Raw genomic sequence first — 23,226 nt, forward strand, 5'->3', positions numbered from 1 at the left:
TGCATGGGTTTATTTTCTTTTTTTAAATTATACTTTAAGTTCTAGGGTACATGTGCACAGCATGCAGATTTGTTACATACATATACATGTGCCATGTTGGTTTGCTGCACCCATCAACTCGTCATTTACATTAGGTATTTCTCCTAATGCTATCCCTCCCCCAGTTCCCCACCCCCCCAACAGGCCCCAGTGTGTGATGTTCCCCTCCCTGTATCCATGTGTTCTCATTGTTCACCTCCAACTTATGAGTGAGAACATGAGGTGTTTTGTTTTCTGTCCTTGTGATATTTTGCTAAGAATGATGGTTTCCAGCTTCATCCACGTTCCTGCAAAGGACATGAACTCATCCTTTTTTATGGCTGTGTAGTATTCCATGGTGTATATGTGCCACATTTTCTTTATCCAGTCTATTATTGATGGACATTTGGGTTGGTTCCAAGTCTTTGCATGGGTTTATTTTCTACAGCAAATGGAAACTACGTGCTTCCTTACATTAAGTCTGTTTTAAACTTTTTTTTAGAGGATTCAGTGATGTAAATAAGCTACTGAGTATTTCTAGCTTATTTACCAGCCCTCGGGAGGCTACACCTAGGTAGGTATTAGAAATTTCAAGTTATATTGAAGATCTAGGGAACTGAAGGGGCATATATAGAAAAAATAGGATAGGAAAACAGGCAGACCTAATTATATTCAGGATTTGACTGGTTCCTCATGAACCCAGTAATATTTCCTTTTTCTTTAGGGAATCAAGAGTGAAATAAGTTCTGAAAAGGAATGACCCCCTGTCCTAGTGACTATACATTTTTCTTGTGTGCTGGACATACAGGGAGAGGAAAGAAGGACAAAGATGCATGACAAACCCTATGGTGGTAGCTACTCCGTTTCCTAAATTAAATATGTAAAGCGTTAGTGTATCAAGGGGTAATTTTAAACATAATAATACAAAGTGTTCTGAAGAATCAGTATAAAAACATAACAGAGTTCAAAATATCAAAATAGGTTATCCTTAAAATATTTTATGTGCATTTAAGTGATTAGCAATAAGTAAAACTTTTGAGAAATATGAATTCCTTATTTTTCTGAATATCCTAGTTTTTACTAATGTCTGCCCTTTGTGATAACATTTAAAAATTATTTTTATATAAATGAGCATTATGAAATACACAAAAAACTATAATGTACATCTTAGGAAATGAGAAATCCACCATCTCTTGGCCGCTATCGCTAAGTCCAACTCAGTTCTGGTAGAGTATAGGAATTAGAAACAAATGGATTTCTAGTAATATAAGCTAATCATATTTTGAAATAGTCACTTGGGATCTTGCTACATAGAAATTATCTTGTTATAAAGTGAAAATCTTCTGTAGATAAGCATTTTCATTAAGAAAACTAATTGTATGGCTGGGTGTGTGTGTGTATATAGGCATGTATATAGGCGTGTATATGTGTGTATATATATAAAGACACACCTAAATACATATAATTTAAGAAGTCTTTAGTGAATCATGCTGCGCACATTGTTCAAACCCTCTCTAATTCATTAACACTTTTATACCACAGCTGAGTCTCCATTTATTTCTAACAATAACAATAAAGCTACTGTCTTTTAAAAAATGATGGCATATAAAGAAAACTTGATGTGACTTTATACTCATTAAAAATTTTGTGGATTTAGAACATCTTGGTAAATATTTGGGAAACTAATTTAGGGCAACATTTTTTGCTGATTGATAAATTTCTGTGAGTGTTGTGTGATATTCTGACATAGTATAGCAATTCTATTTTGTGCATATATGCATATATTCATTTACTATGATTCCTTCTTTTGTATGTACAGTCATGCATCACTTAACAACAAAGATATGTTCTGAGAAATGCATCCTTAGGTGATTCCATCATTTTGCACACATCATAGAGTGCATTTACACAAACCTAGATGGTATAGCCTACTGCACACCTAGGCTGTATGGCATTGCCTATTGCTTCTAGGCTACAAACCTGCACAGGATATTAGTATGCTGAATAATGAAGGCACCTGCAACACAATGATAAATATTTGTATACCTAAACACAGAAAAGTTACAGTAAACATACAGTATTAAAATCATGTGGAACAACCATTGTATGTACCGTTCATCATTGACCAAAATATAGATGATAAATGTCTAATTTTATTTATTTCAGTATAGATATTGAGGTTTCCCAACATCACTTATTGAAGACACTAACCTTTTAAAATTGTGTGTTCTTGATGCCCTTGTCAAAAATTACTTGACAGCATATGCTTAGGTTTATTTCTTGGCTCTCTATTCTGTTCTGCTGGCCTATATGTCTGTTTTTATGACAGTAACATACTATTTTAATTATTGTAGGTTTGTAATATATTTTGATATCAGGTAGTGGCATGCTACCAGCTTTTCTTTTTGCTCAAAATTGCTCTAGATAATTGAAGTGTTTAAAGGTTACTATTTATTTAAAATATAACACTAGAATTTTTATAGATAGCATTAAATTGATAGATCACATTGGCTAGTATGGTCATTTTAGCAATGTTAATTATTCAATCTCATGAAAACAAGGTATTTTCCCATTTGTGTTTTTGTCAATATTTTAAATCAAATTTTACAGTTTTCAGTATGTAGATCTTTTATTTCCTTGGCTAAATTTATTTCTAAGAATTTTATTCTTTGTAATGCTATATAAATTGGATTACTTTCTTGATTTCTTCTTGGAAGAGTTTGTTATTAGCATATATAAATGCTACTGGGTTTTGTATGTTGATTTTTCATCCATCAATGTCAGTGTTACTGAGATTATGTATTAGTTTTAACAGGTTTTTGCGTGTGTGTGTGCGTGTGTAATCTCTACAGTTTTCTACATATAGGAACACACCCTCTGCAAATAGGGATAGATGATAGTATTTCTTCCTTTCTGATTTGGGTACTTTTTAGTTCTTTTACTTGCTTCATTGCTCTTGCTGATATTTCTAGTATGTTACATAGATATGCAAAGAGGGGGCATTTTCTTGTACCAGACCTTAGAGGAAAAGCTTTCCGTTTTTCTCCATTGATTATGATATTAGCAGTAGGTTTTTCATAAATGGCCTTTATCATGGAGAGGAAATTTCCTCCTAAACTTAATTTGTTGAGAGTTTATCATGAAATGGTGTTGAACTTTGCCAAATGCTTATTCAGCATCCATTGGGATGATCATGTAGCTTTAGCTTGCATTCTTTTAATGTGGTATATCACATTGATTGATTTGCATATGCTAAACAAAACATGCATCTCAAGCATAAGTCCCACTTGATTATGGTGAAGAGCCTTTTCATGTATTGACAGAAATGGTTTACTAGTACTGTATTGATGATTTTTGCTTCCATGTTCATCAGATATATTGGTCTGTAGTTTTTTTTTTCTCTTGTTGTCTTTGTATGGCTTTGGTATCAGGGTGATCCTGGTCTGATAAAATGAGATTTTATCTTTTGGAAGAGTTTAGTAAGGACTGGTATTAAATCTTCTTTGAATGTTTAGTAGAATTTAGCCATGAAGCCATCTGGTACTGGACTTTTCTTTGTTGGGAAGCTTTTAATTACTGCTGCAATCTTTTTTAAAATTGGCCCCTTCAAGTATTCTATTTCTTATTAGTTCAATCTTGGTAGGTTGTATGTTTCTAGAAATATGTACATTTCCTTCTCAGTTTTCCAATTTGCTTACAGATAATTGTTCATAATAATCATTATATTCCTTTGTATTTCTGAGAAATCAATTGAAATGTCTCCCCCTTTATTTCTTATTTGATTTATTGGAGTATTCTCTCTTTTTATCTTAATCTCACTCATGGTTTGTCAATTTAAAATGTATTTTTAAAACACTCTTTGTTTTGTGAAATTTCTATGACTTTTCTATTTTATTTATTTCTGCTCTTATTTTTTATTATTTTCTCCCTTCTGCTAACTTTGGGTTTAGTTTGTCCTTTTTCTAGTTCATATGAGTATAATTTAAGTGGCTTATTTTGAGATCTTCCTTTTTTTAATGTAGATATTTATCATTATAAGATTTCCTCTTAATACTGCTTTTCCTGCATCCCATTAAGTTTTGTTTTGTTGTGTTTTCATTCCATTTGTCTCAATACATTTTCATTCTTTCCCATGAGACATTTTATTTGTAAATATGTATTACATCTCTAGAAAAAGAATCCCAGGATTTTCACTCCTGTGTGTTTTCGTCTTGCTTCTTCATGGTCCATGATGCCCAGCTGAGGTTGTCAGTATAATGAAACCAAACTGGCAGAATGGAATCAGACTATTCTGCCGTTTTTCTAGACCTTTGAGTTGCACATCAAATCTGGGCTGATCACTCCACACTTGTTTAGCCTGCCTGTGAGGTTCACAACAATTTTCCCAGCTCTGTTATCATCAGTGATTTCAAATTTGCCAATGTAACCATACTTCATCATCACACTGAGAAGCCAGATGATGACTTTGGAGCCCGGCCTAATAAGAACTTGGTGTTTGCCTCTCTTTTCGGCATGTTGATACTTTTGAGAGCATCAGCCAGGACATTCATGCACACCATTGTGGCAGTGTGGAAAGATGGCGGAAAGAGGACAGGAGGGGAGAGCGCATGCGGTTATGGGGACAAGATATTTTCTAATATTCCTTTTGATTCCTATTTGACCTATTGGTTGTTCAGGTCCATGTTAATTTCCACATATTTGTGAATTTTCCTAAATTTCTCCTGTTATTGATTCTCAGTTTCATACTGCTGTGCTCAGTAAGGATACTTGATATAATTTCAATGTTCTAAAATTTGTTGACTTGTTTTGTTGCTTAACATATGATCCACCCTGAAAAATATTATGTTGCCCTTAAGAATAGTATATTCTGCTGCTGTTGGATAGAATGTTCTGCATATAGCTGTTATGTACATTTATCTAAAGTGTAGTTCAAATCCAATGTTTGTTTATTGACGTTTAATCTGAATGATCTATCCATTGTTGAAAGTGCAGTATTTCGTTTCTTTGATGGTGTAATATTTCCCTGATTCTTCGTGATCTTTCTAGCCTTGCTAAGAAGTTTGCTCATTTAAAGAAGTTATCTTCTCCAGACTTTATGAATTGGCTTCAGTAAATAAAAACTTTCACCTTTAGGGAAACAGGGCACATCGGGGTGTGTTGTGGCACTGGGTCTAGTTCTGTAGTGTTCTAAGTGTGGTGGCATGCAGTAGCTTCAGGCTGTGAGATATTAATATTGCTTTGGCTCAGGCAGCTAGAGTCTGTAACATCAGCAACTGTATGATTCTTGGTTGCAAGAGATATGGGATGCCCATGGTGGCTGTGAAGACCCTCAAGATCCTTAGTGTTGACTCTGGGTCAAGAAGCAAGAGGTCAGGGCAAGCAGCAATGAGGCTAGAGCCAGCCATGTACACACACTCAACTTCAGGGACCAACTATAGACACTTCTGTGGAGTCAGAGGCCAGCTGTGGGCTTGTTCGTGGTGTCAAGGGCTGGAGCCAGAAACAGAGGTCAGGGCCAAACTCAGGTGCAGATGTAGTGGGGGCTGGCACCTGCACTTGAACAATTGCACAGGCCAGCTATGGTATGGTGATAGGAGCCTAGAAGGGTGAATGTGCTTGGGCAGCCACATGCTAAAGGTGAAGGTATGCACACACTTGTAGCTACAGGAACCAGCTGTTGGTTCAAGCACACTGATGAGGGCAGGTCCCAGGGGGCAGGGCTGGCTACTTGTGCACATGGAACTGCAGAGACCTGGGATGGCAGTGTGCACCAGCCTAGATGTGGGAGTTAGCAGTTAACATGCCATGGTGGAAGCCAGGGCTATTTCTAAGCACAAGTGTGGTGGTTGTGCTAGGTCCCTGAGCTGGAGCATCCATAGTAGCAGTAGCTGGGCTCTGGGTTGGAGGGAGGGAGATGAGTGGTTGCTTAGATACCTGGAGACTGTGAAGGCAAAAATCTGCAGTGCCTTCAATGATGGAAGCTGCAAGGAGGTCTGTGAAGACTGTGCTGGCTCTTTGCCTTCTTAGCAGTGAAAGCTGCCAGGGTCCTCTGTGGAATAAGTCACAGAGTCCTTGACGACAAATACTGTAGGATTCTTGGCCATGAAACTTGTAGGGGTGTGCATAGCAGTTAAGAAGGCTTTTTAGGACCTCTGTGGAGAATTCTGATGGAGTCCTGTGCAGAGCAGAACACTGGAGACCAGTGACTCCTGCCACATGACTGCTACTTATAGCTTCTGCTTGTTATTCATTCCCAGCTGTCTTCAGACATCTCAGCTATGGTAGTTTCCATAGTGATCTGGGTAGGGCTAAACTGAAACTGCTTCCCCTGGGAAATGTGCCAAAACGTTGAGGAAGATAGGTATTCACCCCACTCTAGTTTTTCCTGATAAGGGGGCTCACATGCCTGGGAGTTTCTTCTCTGTGCTTGCTCAGCAATACCTGCCTAGATGATGGGGTGATGCAGCAAATTAAATTGTAATTTCTACCTTCTTTATATGGTTGTTCTCAGGGATGTTGGGCTCCTGAGTTCATTAAGTGTTATTTTGCATAACTGCCAAATTGTTGCTCTTTGTGAGAGGAAGGAAGACTGGGATCTACTACTCCACCATTTTACTGGCATCACTTTTCCAAACGTTAGCTCTCTTGATTATGTCTTATAAATCCCATAGATTTTCTTCATTCATTTTCATTTTCATTATTTGTTTTCCCCTGACTGGATACTTTGGAATGACCTGTCTCCAAGTTCCCAGATTCTTTCTTTGGCTTGATCAAGTCTGCTGTTTACTCTCTCTATTGCAATTTTCTTTTCTTCATTCTATTTTTCAGCTCCAGAATTTCTATGTTTGGTTCTTTTCTAATGATTTCGATTTCTTTATTGAACTTCTTATTTTGCTCATGTATTGTTTTTCTGGTGTTGTTGTCTATCTGTTCCTTTGTAGTTTGCTGAATTGCCTGAAAACAATTATTTTGAATTATTTTTCAGGCAAATTATAGATCTCCCATTTCTTTTGGGCTAGTTAATGGAACATAATTGTGTTTTATTGGCGATGTTATGTTTCTTTGATTGCTAATGTTTCTTGTTGCCTTGTACTGATGCTTGTGCATTTGATGGAGCAATCACCTCTTTCAGACGTTAGGAGTGGTTTTATTAGGAGAGAAGCCAGTCTCCAGAAACTGGAGACGTTAGGACTCACACCCACATAGGTGAAGGTGAAAGACCTTCACCTATGTGGGTGTGAGTGCACCAGCTGGGTGGGATGTGGTAGTTCCAACCCTGGTAGTGGTATAACAGCATAGTCTCCATGAAGTCTGTCAGCAGAGATCACCATTGTGAAAGATTTCAAGGGTCCTTAGTGGCCAAGAAAGAGTGTTTATAGTGTCAGTGACCTGTTTAGGTCCTTGGTAGCAAAATCTTCTAGAGTTCTCCTGATCTCTTTATCCCATGGAGAAATCTGTGGCTGAGTGTATCCCTCTTGATGTTGAGTCTGGCTCATGAGTATACTTGTGGCAGTAGCGGCACCAGTGTTTAGTGCATGGTCCCTGTGGAGTGGCTTAAGAGAGGGATCTGAAGCATGGGCATGCATGGAGGGACCATGACTTTGAGTCTGGGATGGCAGTGGCATTAGCACTGAGGCACAGGTGTACACACATTAGCATTGGTAATAATATGCAAGTCACAGATGTTTGTGCAGCAGCTGGGGAGCCACAGCAACTCTGAGATCTCGGGCATGGGTGTTTCTATTGCAGCAGTGGCTCTGATCTTCTAAGTGCAGGTGCTCATGGAGGGAATATGGATCCAGGATCTGGGGCACAGATATGTGCGAAGCAACCACAGTTCTAGGATTCAGGGTACAGACACCACCTGCTGCAGCAATAGTTCCAGTGTCAGTGGTGTAGACACATCCAGAGTGACTACAGAGTTGAGTTCTGGAGTGTAGGCATGCATAGATCAACAACAGCTCTAAGGTTCAGGGTGAGCACAGGGTTAGGGTGATGGTGGCCTCTGTTCTGGGACAGCATAACAGTGGCTCCTTCTTGGGGGTTTGGGTGCAATGGCACCTCCCTCTCAAGGAGATTCTTGGTGGCAATGGCCACTGGTTACCTCAGTGACAAAAAAGCCAATGTCCTCTCCACAGCAGGTTGCTGGAATTGTCCTGATCAGCACTAAGGAGACCTCCACTGTAAAGCCACAAGAGTCTATGTCTCTCACAGGGGCTGCTGAAATCCTCAGCAGCAAATGCTCCAGGGTCAGGGGTGCAAACATATCCAGAGTGAGCAGGTCACTGGGGACCATAGTAGTATCCACCATGTGTCTGATGCTAATACCCTTCACCCTTTTTCTTTGTCCCTAGCTGTCTTCAGATGTTTCAGGTATGCCAATCTCCCTAGCAATCTTTTCTATGTAGTTACTCTCTATTCATTGCTCCACTGTGATGCTGTAGGTTCTTAGTTGGAATCTGGAGCCTTATTAGGGCTATTTTTATTTGTGGATAGCGGTCTAATTGTGGATAGCGGTTTTTTATAAGGGAACAAAGGCTCATATCTCCTATTCAGGCATCTTGCTGATGTCACTTCTGTCTATGAATTTTAACAATTTGATGATAATATATTTGGTCTGGACTTTTTTCAGGTCATCATATTTGGGATTCATTGTGTTTCTTTAATGTGGATGCTTATTTCCTTTCTTAGATTTTGGAAGTTACTCCATTATTCCTTTAAATAAGTTTTCTTACTCTTTTTCTCTCTCTCTTCTCCTTCTGTGACTTTCATAATACTTGTTTTGCAGCTTGAAGGTGCCCTAGAAGTCCTGTAGGCTTTCTTCCCTCTTTTCCATTCTTTTTAAATGATCCTCTCACTGGATAATTTCAAATGACCTGTCTTTGAGTTCACTGATTCTTTCTTCTGTTTCAACATATGTGCTGTTCAATTCCTCTAGTAAATTTTTCAGTTCACTTACTGAATTCCTTAGCTTAAAAATTTCCATTTTGTTCTTTTCACATTTTCTATTTCTTTGTTGAAATTTTAATTTTGTTCATGCATTGTATTTCTGAACTTGTTGGACATCGTTAAGACAGTTATTTTAATGATTTGACAGGCAGTTTCATATCTCTGTTTTTTAATGATCAGTTTCTAAAAATTTATTTTATTGTTTTGATTGGACCATTTTCTGCTGTTTGTTCATGTTCCTTATAGCTCTGTGTTATTAGTGCACTAGAAGAAAAAAACAGCCTTCTCTCTCAGTCTTCACAGACTGGCTTTCTGCTGGGAAAGATTTTCACCAATCAGCCTGGCTAGAGATTCTGGAGGCCTTGCAAACCTTTTATGTGGATGTGTCTTTTCTGGACTTGTTCATGTATATTTCTATTTAGAGAGATGTGTTGGTTTATTTCTTTTTTCAGGAAGTTATAGTCTCTTGTTTCTTCTGGTGTCTGTCTGCTATACCATTAGTCCTCTGAAGCAGCAGCACACCACTCAGCCTTTTTTTGTTCTTAGTAGTCCTCAGAAATCTAGAGCATGCTAAGCTCCATCAGCATTCTGAGATAGCCAAATCAGAAACCAGTCCCTTGAGCAGCCTCACTCTCCTGTAAAGTCAGAACATTGGATGTCTGGTTCAGCCTTCTTTTTCCTTCCCTGCAGAGAAGCCAGAAGCTGAGCATTTCTTCCCAATTCTGTGACACTGTGCCAGCAGGGGGGATAATGGCAAGAGGGTGCCAATAATTTTCCTACTGGCTTCAATATAGTTTGTTTTATGCTCTACTGTGCTACAAAAGCCTCTTAACTGGCTTCTGGATTTCTCACAAAAGGGACTGTTGTTAAATTTGTGTCTTCATTTGTGGAAGGAAGGTCTGGGAGTTCCCATTCTGCCATTTTTTGATGTAATTCCCTTAGGTGCCCTGTCTTATTCATTCTCATTTATTGTATCATAGCCTAGCACTGGTAATAAAATATTTTAAAATAAGAACAACAGTAATAATGATGACTAAAGTATTATTGGCGAGTCCTTATAATGCACTTTTTGTGTATCAGGCACTAATCTAATGGCTTTGCAGTGACTATTAACAATTTAACAGATGTCAGCACTGAAGTAGGGAAAAGTTAAGTAAATTGTCTGAAGTCATCCATCTAAATAAAGCTATGATTCCGATCCATAGTCCATGTTCTCAAACCTTCTGTTATGATACTCAATACATATTTGCTGAATAGATCAGTGAGTTCCAGCCTGAATCCTTTCTGCATCCTCTCCTATGTTTCACTGTTGAATCTGCTTTTGGAGGCTGAACTTGGCCTTTTATGAGTATCACTCCTGTCAATTTGAGTTTTAAATTTCTCAAAACTTCCATGCAGTGTTCTCCTCTTCTTCTGTATTCTACCAAGAAATTCTTCAACTTATTTTGCAGTCCTTATCTCAAGTATAGTCAACCTTGACATAAAGATAGTCACTTGAATCTTAAATGTCACTCAATTCACTTCAGATCATAGCAACTCATTTTCAGGCCCAATAATATTTAATGAAATTATAAAGTGCTTTCATTTCACTCAGCAAGTGAAAAGCTAAAGGGAGGATGAGTAAATATCACCATGGAATAGAAACAGAAACAAAAGGTATTATGACTGCTTTGGTGGTCAGTCATTTTATATATGGATTAATTTACAAATGCCTGCATTTCCATTAAGGACATTGAATAGTTCCAATTTTTATAGGTTCAACATTTTTTAATTTGTGCATTATTATTATTATTTTGAGACGGAGTTTCGCTCTTGTTGCCCCAGCTGGAGTGTAATGGTGCTATCTCGGCTCACTGCAACTTCTGCCTCCTGGGTTCAAGCAATTCTCCTGTCTCAGTCTCCTGAGTAACTGGGATTACAGGCACAAGCCACCATGCCCAGCTAATTTTTGTACTTTTAGTAGAGATGGGGTTTCACCCTGTTGGCCAGGCTGGTCTGGAACTCCTGACCTCTGGTGAACCACCCACCTTAGCCTCCCAAAGTGCTGGAATTACAGACATGAGCCACCGCGCTGTGTCTTACTCTGTAGTCCAGTCTGGAGTGCAATGGCGTGATCTCGGCTCACTGCAACGTCCACCTCCCAGGTTCAAGCGATTCTCCTGCCTCAGCCTCCCGAGTAGCTGGGATTACAGGCATGCATCACCATGCCTGGCTAATTTTTGTATTTTTAGTAGAGATGGGGTTTCGCCATGTTGGCCAGGCTGGTCTCCAACTCCTGATCTCAGGTGATCCACCTGCCTTGGCCTCGTAAAGTGCTGGGATTATAGGCTTGAGCCACCGCACCCAACCTCTTTGTACATTATAAAAATAAGATGAGATTTTAAAAATCTTTAGAATTTCATTATGTCACCCTGGGAAGAATGACTTCAGTAATTTTTTTAAAAATGCCTCCTCGCTCTTATTAGGTAAGCATTCAGCATTAATGTTTAACCAGGCCTATGGCAGCAGGATTCAAATTCTTCTCATCAAGCTCTCACAAAGAGAATGAGGTAATGATCACATTTAGTAAGTTGAATTTTGTACTTTTGTTCCAGAAATCCTGAACCATTCACTGCACACTTCCTACCTGGCAGTGATCTGGAGTTTTTTGTAAGACCTCAGGCTGGAGAACTTCTTCCTTGTAACACAAACGGAACTCTCATCACTGTAGGATTTAAACCTAAAATGTACTGTAGGAAATATAAAGCAACATTAGTAATACAGGTGAGTTCTACAAAGACAATAGTCAAGGATGTTTGATGCAACTAAACACACTAAATAAACTAGCGAGAAAAGGTTTTCCTAAATGGTCACAGATAAAGAATAACAATCTTGCTGTGCAAAAATCAACTTATCTCAACTGCTGAGTCTTGGTTTACTTTTATTTTATCCAAGAACAGAATTTTAAGGATGGTATATAACAAAAAAGTTGTCAACACTAGAGGAAAGTTAAAAAAAATACTTTCCTTCCATATTAAGGAACTGTGGAAGAGACAAATACTGACTGTAAAGTGATTTATATAGTTATGTATTACTTTCTGTAACATACCTATTCAAGGACTTCATTAACTTTAGGTTATTTGAGATAGGGATTTTGGAGCCCTTAATTAAGGCAGAGTATTGGCAAGATGTTGAAGTCTAACATTAAAAAAATGGAATAAAAGATAACACTTATTTTGAATGGAAAAAGCATGATGTGAGCCAGTAATCATCTGTTAAAGTCATCATTTTATTAACAGTTAAGGTAAATACAATTTTGAACATGTATTCAGTAACCAGAGTTGATCTATAAAGTTTCACACAAATGTTATAGTAAGAGCTTTCAGGCTAAATACAACTTTCAAACTGTTTCTAACAAGGTATCTATTACCACCGTCTACTTTCAGTAGCATTGGCACACATGCATGGTGTCGTATACACACAACTCCTGGCGCAAAAGCAATTTCTAGATTTCTCAATCAAGCAATAATTAGCCAGTGCCATAGGCAGAAAAAATTTATTGTTTTAATGAACAGAGACAAAATATTGAATATTGTTTGAGAAAGTTATTTCTATTTTTTTCATGTTTCTAAGAGTCCTTACAATCTAGGTAGTAAGAAGGTAAAGCCTTTGTTGACATTTTGCGCATACCCTGTTGCCTACACTGATACATAATTTTTCTTTCTTTTTTTTTTGTGAGACAGAGTCTCACTCTGTCGCCCAGGCTGGAGTGTAGTGGTGCGATCTCGGCTCACTGCAAGCTCCGCCTCCCGGGTTCACCCCATTCTCCTGCCTCAGCCTCCTGAGTAGCTGGGCCTACAAGCACCTGCCACCACACCCGGCTACTTTCTTGTGTTTTTAGTAGAGATGGGGTTTCACCGTATTAGCCAGGATGGTCTTGATCTCCTGACCTTGTGATACACCCGCCTCGGCCTCCCAAAGTCCTAGGATTACAGGCGTGAGCCACTGCACCCAGCCTTGATACATAATTTAAAGTGATCATATTGTACTTGCTTCAGTTTGCTTTAAGGGGATTAAATGACATCTTTAAAAATATTTTCAAATTAAAATTATGTTCATTTTATCTAGCATACAGTAGACAGTTCTACAATTAACAGAAGGCTTTACCAACAAAACCTGTGCCTGATTTCTCTGTCTTGATTTGACAAATTACTGGCAGTGCAATTAAAGATTTTATGTGAGGGAACAAGTTGTTACATGGGAACAACAGAGCATATGCCATTTTTAGCCTAAAGTGGTACAATTTGATACAGTTTATGTAGGGAAAATTGAGTTTCAAACGTTTAAGAAATCATGATTTTCTTAATTCTACTTTTATTATTGAAAATTCCAAATATGTACAGAGATAGAGAGCATAATTAATCACCATGCACTAATTATGCAGTATGAACATTTATCAACTTATAGCCAATTCTGCTTCACCTATATGCCCACTCTCTTCCCCACCTTCTGTATGAAGGGTTACCTTGTGCTAAGGATATCCAACACTGTAATTCTTGCCCTACCCCTGACAACCACGAATATTGTAATTTCTAGAACATTATATAAATGGAACCATTAAATCATTAAAGCATTATCTAAATCAAAAATATTATTTGCATTATCATTATCTTTTTTAAATGAATGATTTTAAGCATTAAGTCAATGTTCGCAACTATATTGTCTTCATTTTGCCTCACTTGAAAATAAAAATGATGATTTTAAAGAACATGTCAGTTAAATATTAGCCCAAACAAACTTCAATAATCTTGGCAAGATGGCCGAATAGGAACAGCTCCAGTCTCCAACTCCCAGCGCGAGCGACACAGAAGACCGGTGATTTCTGCATTTTCAACTGAGGTACTGGGTTCATCTCACTGGGGAGTGCCGGATGATCGGTGCTGGTCAGCTGCTGCAGCCCGACCAGCGAGAGCTGAAGCAGGGCGAGGCATTGCCTCACCTGGGAAGCGCAAGGGGGAAGGGAATCCCTTTTCCTAGCCAGGGGAACTGAGACACACAACACCTGGAAAATCGGGTAACTCCCACCCCAATACTGTGCTTTAAGCAAACAGGCACACCAGGAGATCATATCCCACACCTGGCCGGGAGGGTCCCACACCCACGGAGCCTCCCTCATTGCTAGCACAGCAGTCTGTGATCTACCCGCAAGGCAGCAGCCAGGCTGGGGGAGGGGCGCCCGCCACTGCTGAGGCTTAAGTAGGTAAACAAAGCTGCTGGGAAGCTCGAACTGGGTGGAGCTCACAGCAGCTCAAGGAAACCTGTCTGTCTCTGTAGACTCCACCTCTGGGGACAGGGCAATAACAAACACAGCCGAAACCTCTGCAGACGCAAACGACTCTGTCTGACAGCTTTGAAGAGAGCAGTGGATCTCCCAACACGGAGGCTGAGATCTGAGAAGGGACAGACTCCCTGCTCAAGTGGGTCCCTGACCCCTGAGTAGCCTAACTGGGAGACATCCCCCACTAGGGACAGTCTGACACCCCACACCTCACAGGGTGGAGTACACCCCTGAGAGGAAGCTTCCAAAGCAAAAATCAGACAGGTACACTCGCTGTTCAGAAATATTCTATCTTCTGCAGCCTCTGCTGCTGATACCCAGGCAAAAAGTGTCTGGAGTGGACCTCAAGCAATCTCCAACAGACCTACAGCTGAGGGTCCTGACTGTTAGAAGGAAAACTATCAAACAGGAAGGACACCTACACCAAAACCCCATCAGTACATCACCATCATCAAAGACCAGAGGCAGATAAAACCACAAAGATGGGGAAAAAGCAGGGCAGAAAAGCTGGAAATTCAAAAAATAAGAGCGCATCTCCCCCGGCAAAGGAGCGCAGCTCATCGCCAGCAACGGATCAAAGCTGGACGGAGAATGACTTTGACGAGATGAGAGAAGAAGGCTTCAGTCCATCAAATTTCTCAGAGCTAAAGGAGGAATTACGTACCCAGCGCAAAGAAACTAAAAATCTTGAAAAAAAAGTGGAAGAATTGATGGCTAGAGTAATTAATGCAGAGAAGGTCCTAAACGAAATGAAAGAGATGAAAACCATGACACGAGAAATACGTGACAAATGCACAAGCTTCAGTAACCGACTCGATCAACTGGAAGAAAGAGTATCTGCGATTGAGGATCAAATGAATGAAATGAAGCGAGAAGAGAAACCAAAAGAAAAAAGAAGAAAAAGAAATGAACAAAGCCTGCAAGAAGTATGGGATTATGTAAAAAGACCAAATCTACGTCTGATTGGGGTGCCTGAAAGTGAGGGGGAAAATGGAACCAAGTTGGAAAACACTCTTCAGGATATCATCCAGGAGAACTTCTCCAACCTAGTAGGGCAGGCCAACATTCAAATCCAGGAAATACAGAGAACGCCACAAAGATACTCCTCGAGAAGAGCAACTCCAAGACACATAATTGCCAGATTCACCAAAGTTGAAATGAAGGAAAAAATCTTAAGGGCAGCCAGAGAGAAAGGTCGGGTTACCCACAAAGGGAAGCCCATCAGACTAACAGCAGATCTCTCGGCAGAAACTCTCCAAGCCAGAAGAGAGTGGGGGCCAATATTCAACATTCTTAAAGAAAAGAATTTTAAACCCAGAATTTCATATCCAGCCAAACTAAGTTTCATCAGTGAAGGAGAAATAAAATCCTTTACAGATAAGCAAATGCTTAGAGATTTTGTCACCACTAGGCCTGCCTTACAAGAGACCCTGAAGGAAGCACTAAACATGGAAAGGAACAACCGGTACCAGCCATTGCAAAAACATGCCAAAATGTAAAGACCATCGAGGCTAGGAAGAAACTGCATCAACTAACGAGCAAAATAACCAGTTAATATCATAATGGCAGGATCAAGTTCACACATAACAATCTTAACCTTAAATGTAAATGGACTAAATGCTCCAATTAAAAGACACAGACTGGCAAACTGGATAAAGAGTCAAGACCCATCAGTCTGCTGTATTCAGGAGACCCATCTCACACGCAGAGACATACATAGGCTCAAAATAAAGGGATGGAGGAAGATTTACCAAGCAAATGGAGAACAAAAAAAAGGGGGGTTGCAATACTAGTCTCTGATAAAACAGACTTTAAACCATCAAAGATCAAAAGAGACAAAGAAGGCCATTACATAATGGTAAAGGGATCAATTCAACAGGAAGAGCTAACTATCCTAAATATATATGCACCCAATACAGGAGCACCCAGATTCATCAAGCAAGTCCTTAGAGACTTACAAAGAGACTTAGACTCCCATACAATAATAATGGGAGACTTCAATACTCCACTGTCAACATTAGACAGATCAACGAGACAGAAAGTTAACAAGGATATCCAGGAATTGAACTCATCTCTGCAGCAAGCAGACCTAATAGACATCTATAGAACTCTCCACCCCAAATCAACAGAATATACATTCTTCTCAGCACCACATCGTACTTACTCCAAAATCCACCACGTAATTGGAAGTAAAGCACTCCTCAGCAAATGTACAAGAACAGAAATTATAACAAACTGTCTCTCAGACCACAGTGCAATCAAACTAGAACTCAGGACTAAGAAACTCAATCAAAACCGCTCAACTACATGGAAACTGAACAACCTGCTCCTGAATGACTACTGGGTACATAACGAAATGAAGGCAGAAATAAAGATGTTCTTTGAAACCAATGAGAACAAAGATACAACATACCAGAATCTCTGGGACACATTTAAAGCAGTGTGTAGAGGGAAATTTATAGCACTAAATGCCCACAAGAGAAAGCAGGAAAGATCTAAAATTGACACTCTAACATCACAATTAAAAGAACTAGAGAAGCAAGAGCAAACACATTCGAAAGCTAGCAGAAGGCTAGAAATAACTAAGATCAGAGCAGAACTGAAGGAGATAGAGACACAAAAAACTCTCCAAAAAATCAATGAATCCAGGAGTTGGTTTTTTGAAAAGATCAACAAAATTGACAGACCACTAGCAAGACTAATAAAGAAGAAAAGAGAGAAGAATCAAATCGACGCAATTAAAAATGATAAAGGGGATATCACCACCGACCCCACAGAAATACAAACTACCATCAGAGAATACTATAAACACCTCTACGCAAATAAACCGGAAAATCTAGAAGAAATGGATAATTTCCTGGACACTTACACTCTTCCAAGACTAAACCAGGAAGAAGTTGAATCCCTGAATAGACCAATAGCAGGCTCTGAAATTGAGGCAATAATTAATAGCCTACCAACCAAAAAAAGCCCAGGACCATTGGTCTAAAAAAGAGAATTTTAGACCAATATCCCTGATGAACATCGATGCAAAAATCCTCAATAAAATACTGGCAAACCGGATTCAGCAACACATCAAAAAGCTTATCCACCATGATCAAGTGGGCTTCATCCCTGGGATACAAGGCTGGTTCAACATTCGCAAATCAATAAACATAATCCAGCATATAAACAGAACCAAAGACAAGAACCACATGATTATCTCAATAGATGCAGAAAAGGCTTTTGACAAAATTCAACAGCCCTTCATGCTAAAAACGCTCAATAAATTCGGTATTGATGGAACGTACCTCAAAATAATAAGAGCTATTTATGACAAACCCACAGCCAATATCATACTGAATGGGCAAAAACTGGAAAAATTCCCTTTGAAAACTGGCACAAGACAGGGATGCCCTCTCTCACCACTCCTATTCAACATAGTGTTGGAAGTTCTGGCTAGGGCAATCAGGCAAGAGAAAGAAATCAAGGGTAATCAGTTAGGAAAAGAAGAAGTCAAACTGTCCCTGTTTGCAGATGACATGATTGTATATTTAGAAAACCCCATTGTCTCAGCCCAAAATCTCCTTAAGCTGATAAGCAACTTCAGCAAAGTCTCAGGATACAAAATTAATGTGCAAAAATCACAAGCATTCTTATACACCAATAACAGACAGAGAGCCAAATCAGGAATGAACTTCCATTCACAATTGCTTCAAAGAGAATAAAATACCTAGGAATCCAACTTACAAGGGATGTAAAGGACCTCTTCAAGGAGAACTACAAACCACTGCTCAGTGAAATCAAAGAGGACACAAACAAATGGAAGAACATACCATGCTCATGGATAGGAAGAATCAATATCGTGAAAATGGCCATACTGCCCAAGGTAATTTATAGATTCAATGCCATCCCCATCAAGCTACCAATGAGTTTCTTCACAGAATTGGAAAAAACTGCTTTAAAGTTCATATGGAACCAAAAAAGAGCCCGCATCTCCAAGGCAATCCTAAGTCAAAAGAACAAAGCTGGAGGCATCACGCTACCCGACTTCAAACTATACTACAAGGCTACAGTAACCAAAACAGCATGGTACTGGTACCAAAACAGAGATATAGACCAATGGAACAGAACAGAGTCCTCAGAAATAATACCACACATCTACAGCCATCTGATCTTTGACAAACCTGACAAAAACAAGAAATGGGGAAAGGATTCCTTATTTAATAAATGGTGCTGGGAAAATTGGCTAGCCATAAGTAGAAAGCTGAAACTGGATCCTTTCCTTACTCCTTATACGAAAATTAATTCAAGATGGATTAGAGACTTAAATGTTAGACCTAATACCATAAAAATCCTAGAGGAAAACCTAGGTAGTACCATTCAGGACATAGGCATGGGCAAACACTTCATGTCTAAAACACCAAAAGCAACGGCAGCAAAAGCCAAAATTGACAAATGGGATCTCATTAAATTAAAGAGCTTCTGCACAGCAAAAGAAACTACCATCAGAGTGAACAGGCAACCTACAGAATGGGAGAAAATTTTTGCAATCTACTCATCTGACAAAGGGCTAATATCCAGAACCTACAAAGAACTCAAACAAATTTACAAGAAAAAAGCAAACAACCCCATCAAAAAGTGGGCAAAGGATATGAACAGACATTTCTCAAAAGAAGACATTCATACAGCCAACAGACACATGAAAAAATGCTCATTATCACTGGCCATCAGAGAAATGCAAATCAAAACCACAATGAGATACCATCTCACACCAGTTAGAATGGCGATCATTAAAAAGTCAGGAAACAACAGGTGCTGGAGAGGATGTGGAGAAATAGGAACACTTTTACACTGTTGGTGGGATTGTAAACTAGTTCAACCATTATGGAAAACAGTATGGCGATTCCTCAAGGATCTAGAACTAGATGTACCATATGACCCAGCCATCCCATTACTGGGTATATACCCAAAGGATTATAAATCATGCTGCTATAAAGACACATGCACACGTATGTTTATTGCAGCACTATTCACAATAGCAAAGACTTGGAATCAACCCAAATGTCCATCAGTGACAGATTGGATTAAGAAAATGTGGCACATATACACCATGGAATACTATGCAGCCATCAAAAAGGATGAGTTTGCATCCTTTGTAGGGACATGGATGCAGCTGGAAACCATCATTCTTAGCAAACTATTGCAAGAACAGAAAACCAAACACCGCACGTTCTCACTCATAGGTGGGAACTGAACAATAAGATCACTTGGACTCAGGAAGGGGGAACATCACACACAGGGGCCTATCATGGGGAGGGGGGGAGGGGGGAGGGATTGCATTGGGAGTTATACCTGATGTAAATGACGAGTTGATGGGTGCAGCACACCAACATGGCACAAGTATACATATGTAACAAACCTGCACGTTATGCACATGTACCCTACAACTTAAAGTATAATAATAATAAATAAATTTAAAAAAAAAACCTCAATAATCTTGTTCACAAGTTTCATAATTTCCCATTCCATTAAATCAAATTTAAAATTATTAAAAGTTGTCTTTTCCCACTAGTAAACAAGATATATAGCACTAGCTTTGAGAGACTAAAGTGTACTTATTTAGTCTGTTTTACAAAAAGCGGTGCTACTCAAAGAGAGTAGTAAATCTGCTTATATCCCTTGTAGATATGATAAATCTTAATTTATGAAAATGTGAGGATTATCAGAATTATCTAACATAAAATATATGATGCTTTATCTTTATACTTATATAAATTATTCATATAGTTTATACAGTAATATATAATGTATAAGATTATATACGATTGTGATTTCATTTACAATATATAAGTAATATAAGTATATAAGTATATAGGTAATACTTATAAAATATAAGTAATATAGTATTCATATAAGTAATATTTATATACAGATATACCTGTTATAACTAGAGACATAACCAGACATTGATAATTTGTGTTTGCTTTTAAAGGAATAGATCATTAGCATGAAATTGTGGAAAATAGCATTGTAAATATCTTGGTTTGTATCTGCATCTCAGATGCAGATCTTGAAATAAGGATAGAAATCCAAGTAGCATATTTGCTATGTGATCTCAATTAACAGATGTAGGGAAGACAGGATGTGAGATAGGGAAGGGGAAGAAATCAGTAAAGGGTACTTTATCCAGGCATCTGCCACAGTGAGCAACTGGAAATGAATCCCGTGGAAGATCTCTGGGAAATGGCGTGGAACACATACCTCAGAGTTTTCACACCTGAGAGGTTAAGAAAGTTTGGTTACTTATATAGTAACCGCCACTATTCCAATCACTGATTGAAAAATGCTCTCAGGGATTGTTCAAACTCTGGTACCAGTAGAGAAGACTTCCGGGGTTTCTGAACAATCTTGAGCCAAAGAGGGGCAAAATTGATCTATGAAGTTTCACACATATTTTATAGTAAGGACTTTTAGGCTAATCTTACAATTGAAAGTTGAAGCAGGCAGTGATATGAAAACACCTGAGGGTTGTGGGTGGACACAGACCACATCTGCTAGTGGATAATTATCAATTGTTTCCATTCATAGAACTGTGCCTTAAATATATAGCTTTCTTAATGGAAACTTGGGAAATAAAAATATACATACAGCTTTGTTTATTCATTCCATGAGATCATGGACTTTGGGCGATCTCTTTTCAGAACACAGAGACACAACCTAAATGTGGAAGTTTCATCTGTGTATTTTTTCAAATTTCTTTAAATAAATAGTTGAGAAGTATAATTGTCAATTTGGCATTCTTTTGTAAAAACTCGATGTGGTTATTCTATGAGATGTTAGTAATATGGAAGTATTAACGTATTCTTATATTATTTTAACTTCTGTTTTGTATTTATATTTTCAAAGGGAGATTGGGGATAGAAGATATAAAGTTAGATCTTTAAATTTTTTTTAAATACACATGGATAGTTGCTTTTATTTATGGTTAGACTGAAGAAATTTTTATTTCATAAAATAAGCCTATTAATGTTGTGTAGCTTTTTGGAATGAAGAGTATGAACAACTTCCATACACACACACAAAGCGCACACACACACAAGCGCACACACGCTCAGCATCACTTATTGTAAAATTTAAATCTTAATTGAATTTCAATAAATAAAATTGGGACTTTAAAATAATTTTTTTAAAGTAATTATTTCTAAAGTGTCTTGGTGAAGGTAAAGGTACAAGTCCCTACTTTTAGCTCTCATTTGTACACACTAAGTGCTAAGTAAGGATATAGATCCCTTCATATAGCTTACTCATGTGTACCCACTAAATGATGGCCATGGGCACAGGGCCCTTCAGTAACTCAGGCATTAGTATCAAATGCCAGGCATGGTGTAGGTCTCTTCATTTAGCTCACTCATTTTCACCCATCAAGTGGGTCAATGTACTGGAAAATATATGCATATGCACAATCGCTAAAATATAGCTTTGTTTTTCAAATTAAACATCCTTATATGAAGTAAAATGTTTTTTACCCAGTCATATTATGCTCCTTAGTTTTGTCTGCTTTTGACACACTGATTCTGAATACATAATTATTACAAACACTAGATAAATGGGCCAGATATGATTAAGATGAGGCTATGACAGTTGTGCAAGACATGCTTGCACTTAATATTAATTGATAGGTATCACACTACATATAAAGCTCAGGGCATTGCAATATTCAGTTTGTCTGGACTTATTCTGAATGAGTTTTCTGAGTATACGTGGTATAAATCTTAGTGTTAGGAGGACACCAGTATAAACACAGGTGGTTTCAGGAAGTTCTGCACAAGGAATGAGACTTCAGTATAAACATAAACATATATGCAGAAGAAATGAAGAATTTTTAAACAAATCACAATATAAATTCTACTCACTTGGATTTAGATGGTGATTGTCAGCAATGATCTTACATCATTTTTGGTATATTAAAATGGTTATACATACTATGGGCCAGTACGGTGGCTCACGCCTGTAATCTGAGCACTTTGGGAGGCCGAGGAGGGTGGGTCATCTGAGGTCAGGATTTTGAGACGAGCCTGGCCAATGTGGTGAAACCCCATCTCTACTAAAAATACAAAAATTAGCCAGGTGTCGTGACACATGCCTGTAATCCTAGCTACTCGGGAGGCTGAGGCACAAGAATTGCTTGAACCAGGGAAGTGGAGATTGCAGTGAACCAAGATCATACCACTGCACTCCAGCCTGGGTGACAGAGTGAGACCCTGTCTAAAAAATAAAAAATAAAAATAAATATATAAAATGGTTACACATACTATGTACTTGTATAATCTTCAAAGCAGCTAAATATATTTTACCAGTCATTTCTATGGTTACACTTAAATTCTTATGAATGTGTTTATCTTGGAAGGTACTATTTCCATTAGTTGGAGTTCATACTGGACAACAGTCTTATGAAAACCAAATAGATTGTTTTCCCTTATTATCAGACAGATGTCTAGTTTACAAGGAGAATCTCTGAGAGATTTTTTAGTAAATAATTCTTAATTCATAAAGTGAAATACTTGCTTTATTTTCCACATTAATTGTCACTCTAAGTGGTTTCAGTTTTGTACCTTTCCAATACTCTACATGGAGAACAGAAGATGTTAATTATAGTGAACTTTTCCCTACATGTTTTAAAGTCCCTGGATATTTAAAAAAAAAAAAAAATTTCTCCCTCTTTGTCTCCAGACAGAAGAAATGTACTGGATATATGAGATCAACGGATTATCTCCAACTACCGTGCCACCGAAAAATGCAAAATCCAAAATTGATGCTACTCACAAGACACATGACAACGTGCCAGTCCATCGACGTAATTTTGTCCGTGAAAATGCTAAACTCCTAAGAACGGGGGTGTCTTCCACCATCAAAGGTGCTCCTTTGGTGATGAAGAATCAATAAATTTTTTTTCCAAAATA

At 38.4% G+C, this 23,226-nt stretch overlaps 1 protein-coding gene across 1 annotated transcript in view; it reads left to right on the plus strand.

The window, feature by feature from the left end:
- CFAP47 (cilia and flagella associated protein 47) overlaps window positions 1-23,226 on the plus strand; it is a 439,964-nt gene extending 416,738 nt beyond the window's left edge. Inside the window, exons 63-64 of the mRNA XM_050776518.1 lie at window positions 11,562-11,730; window positions 22,997-23,226. Of these exons, the coding sequence (XP_050632475.1) occupies window positions 11,562-11,730; window positions 22,997-23,209 (382 nt within the window). The 3' untranslated portion in view covers window positions 23,210-23,226. The remainder of the gene's footprint in view (window positions 1-11,561; window positions 11,731-22,996) is intronic.

Source organism: Macaca thibetana, chromosome X (assembly GCF_024542745.1).
Source record: "Macaca thibetana thibetana isolate TM-01 chromosome X, ASM2454274v1, whole genome shotgun sequence".
NCBI lineage: Eukaryota > Metazoa > Chordata > Mammalia > Primates > Cercopithecidae > Macaca > Macaca thibetana.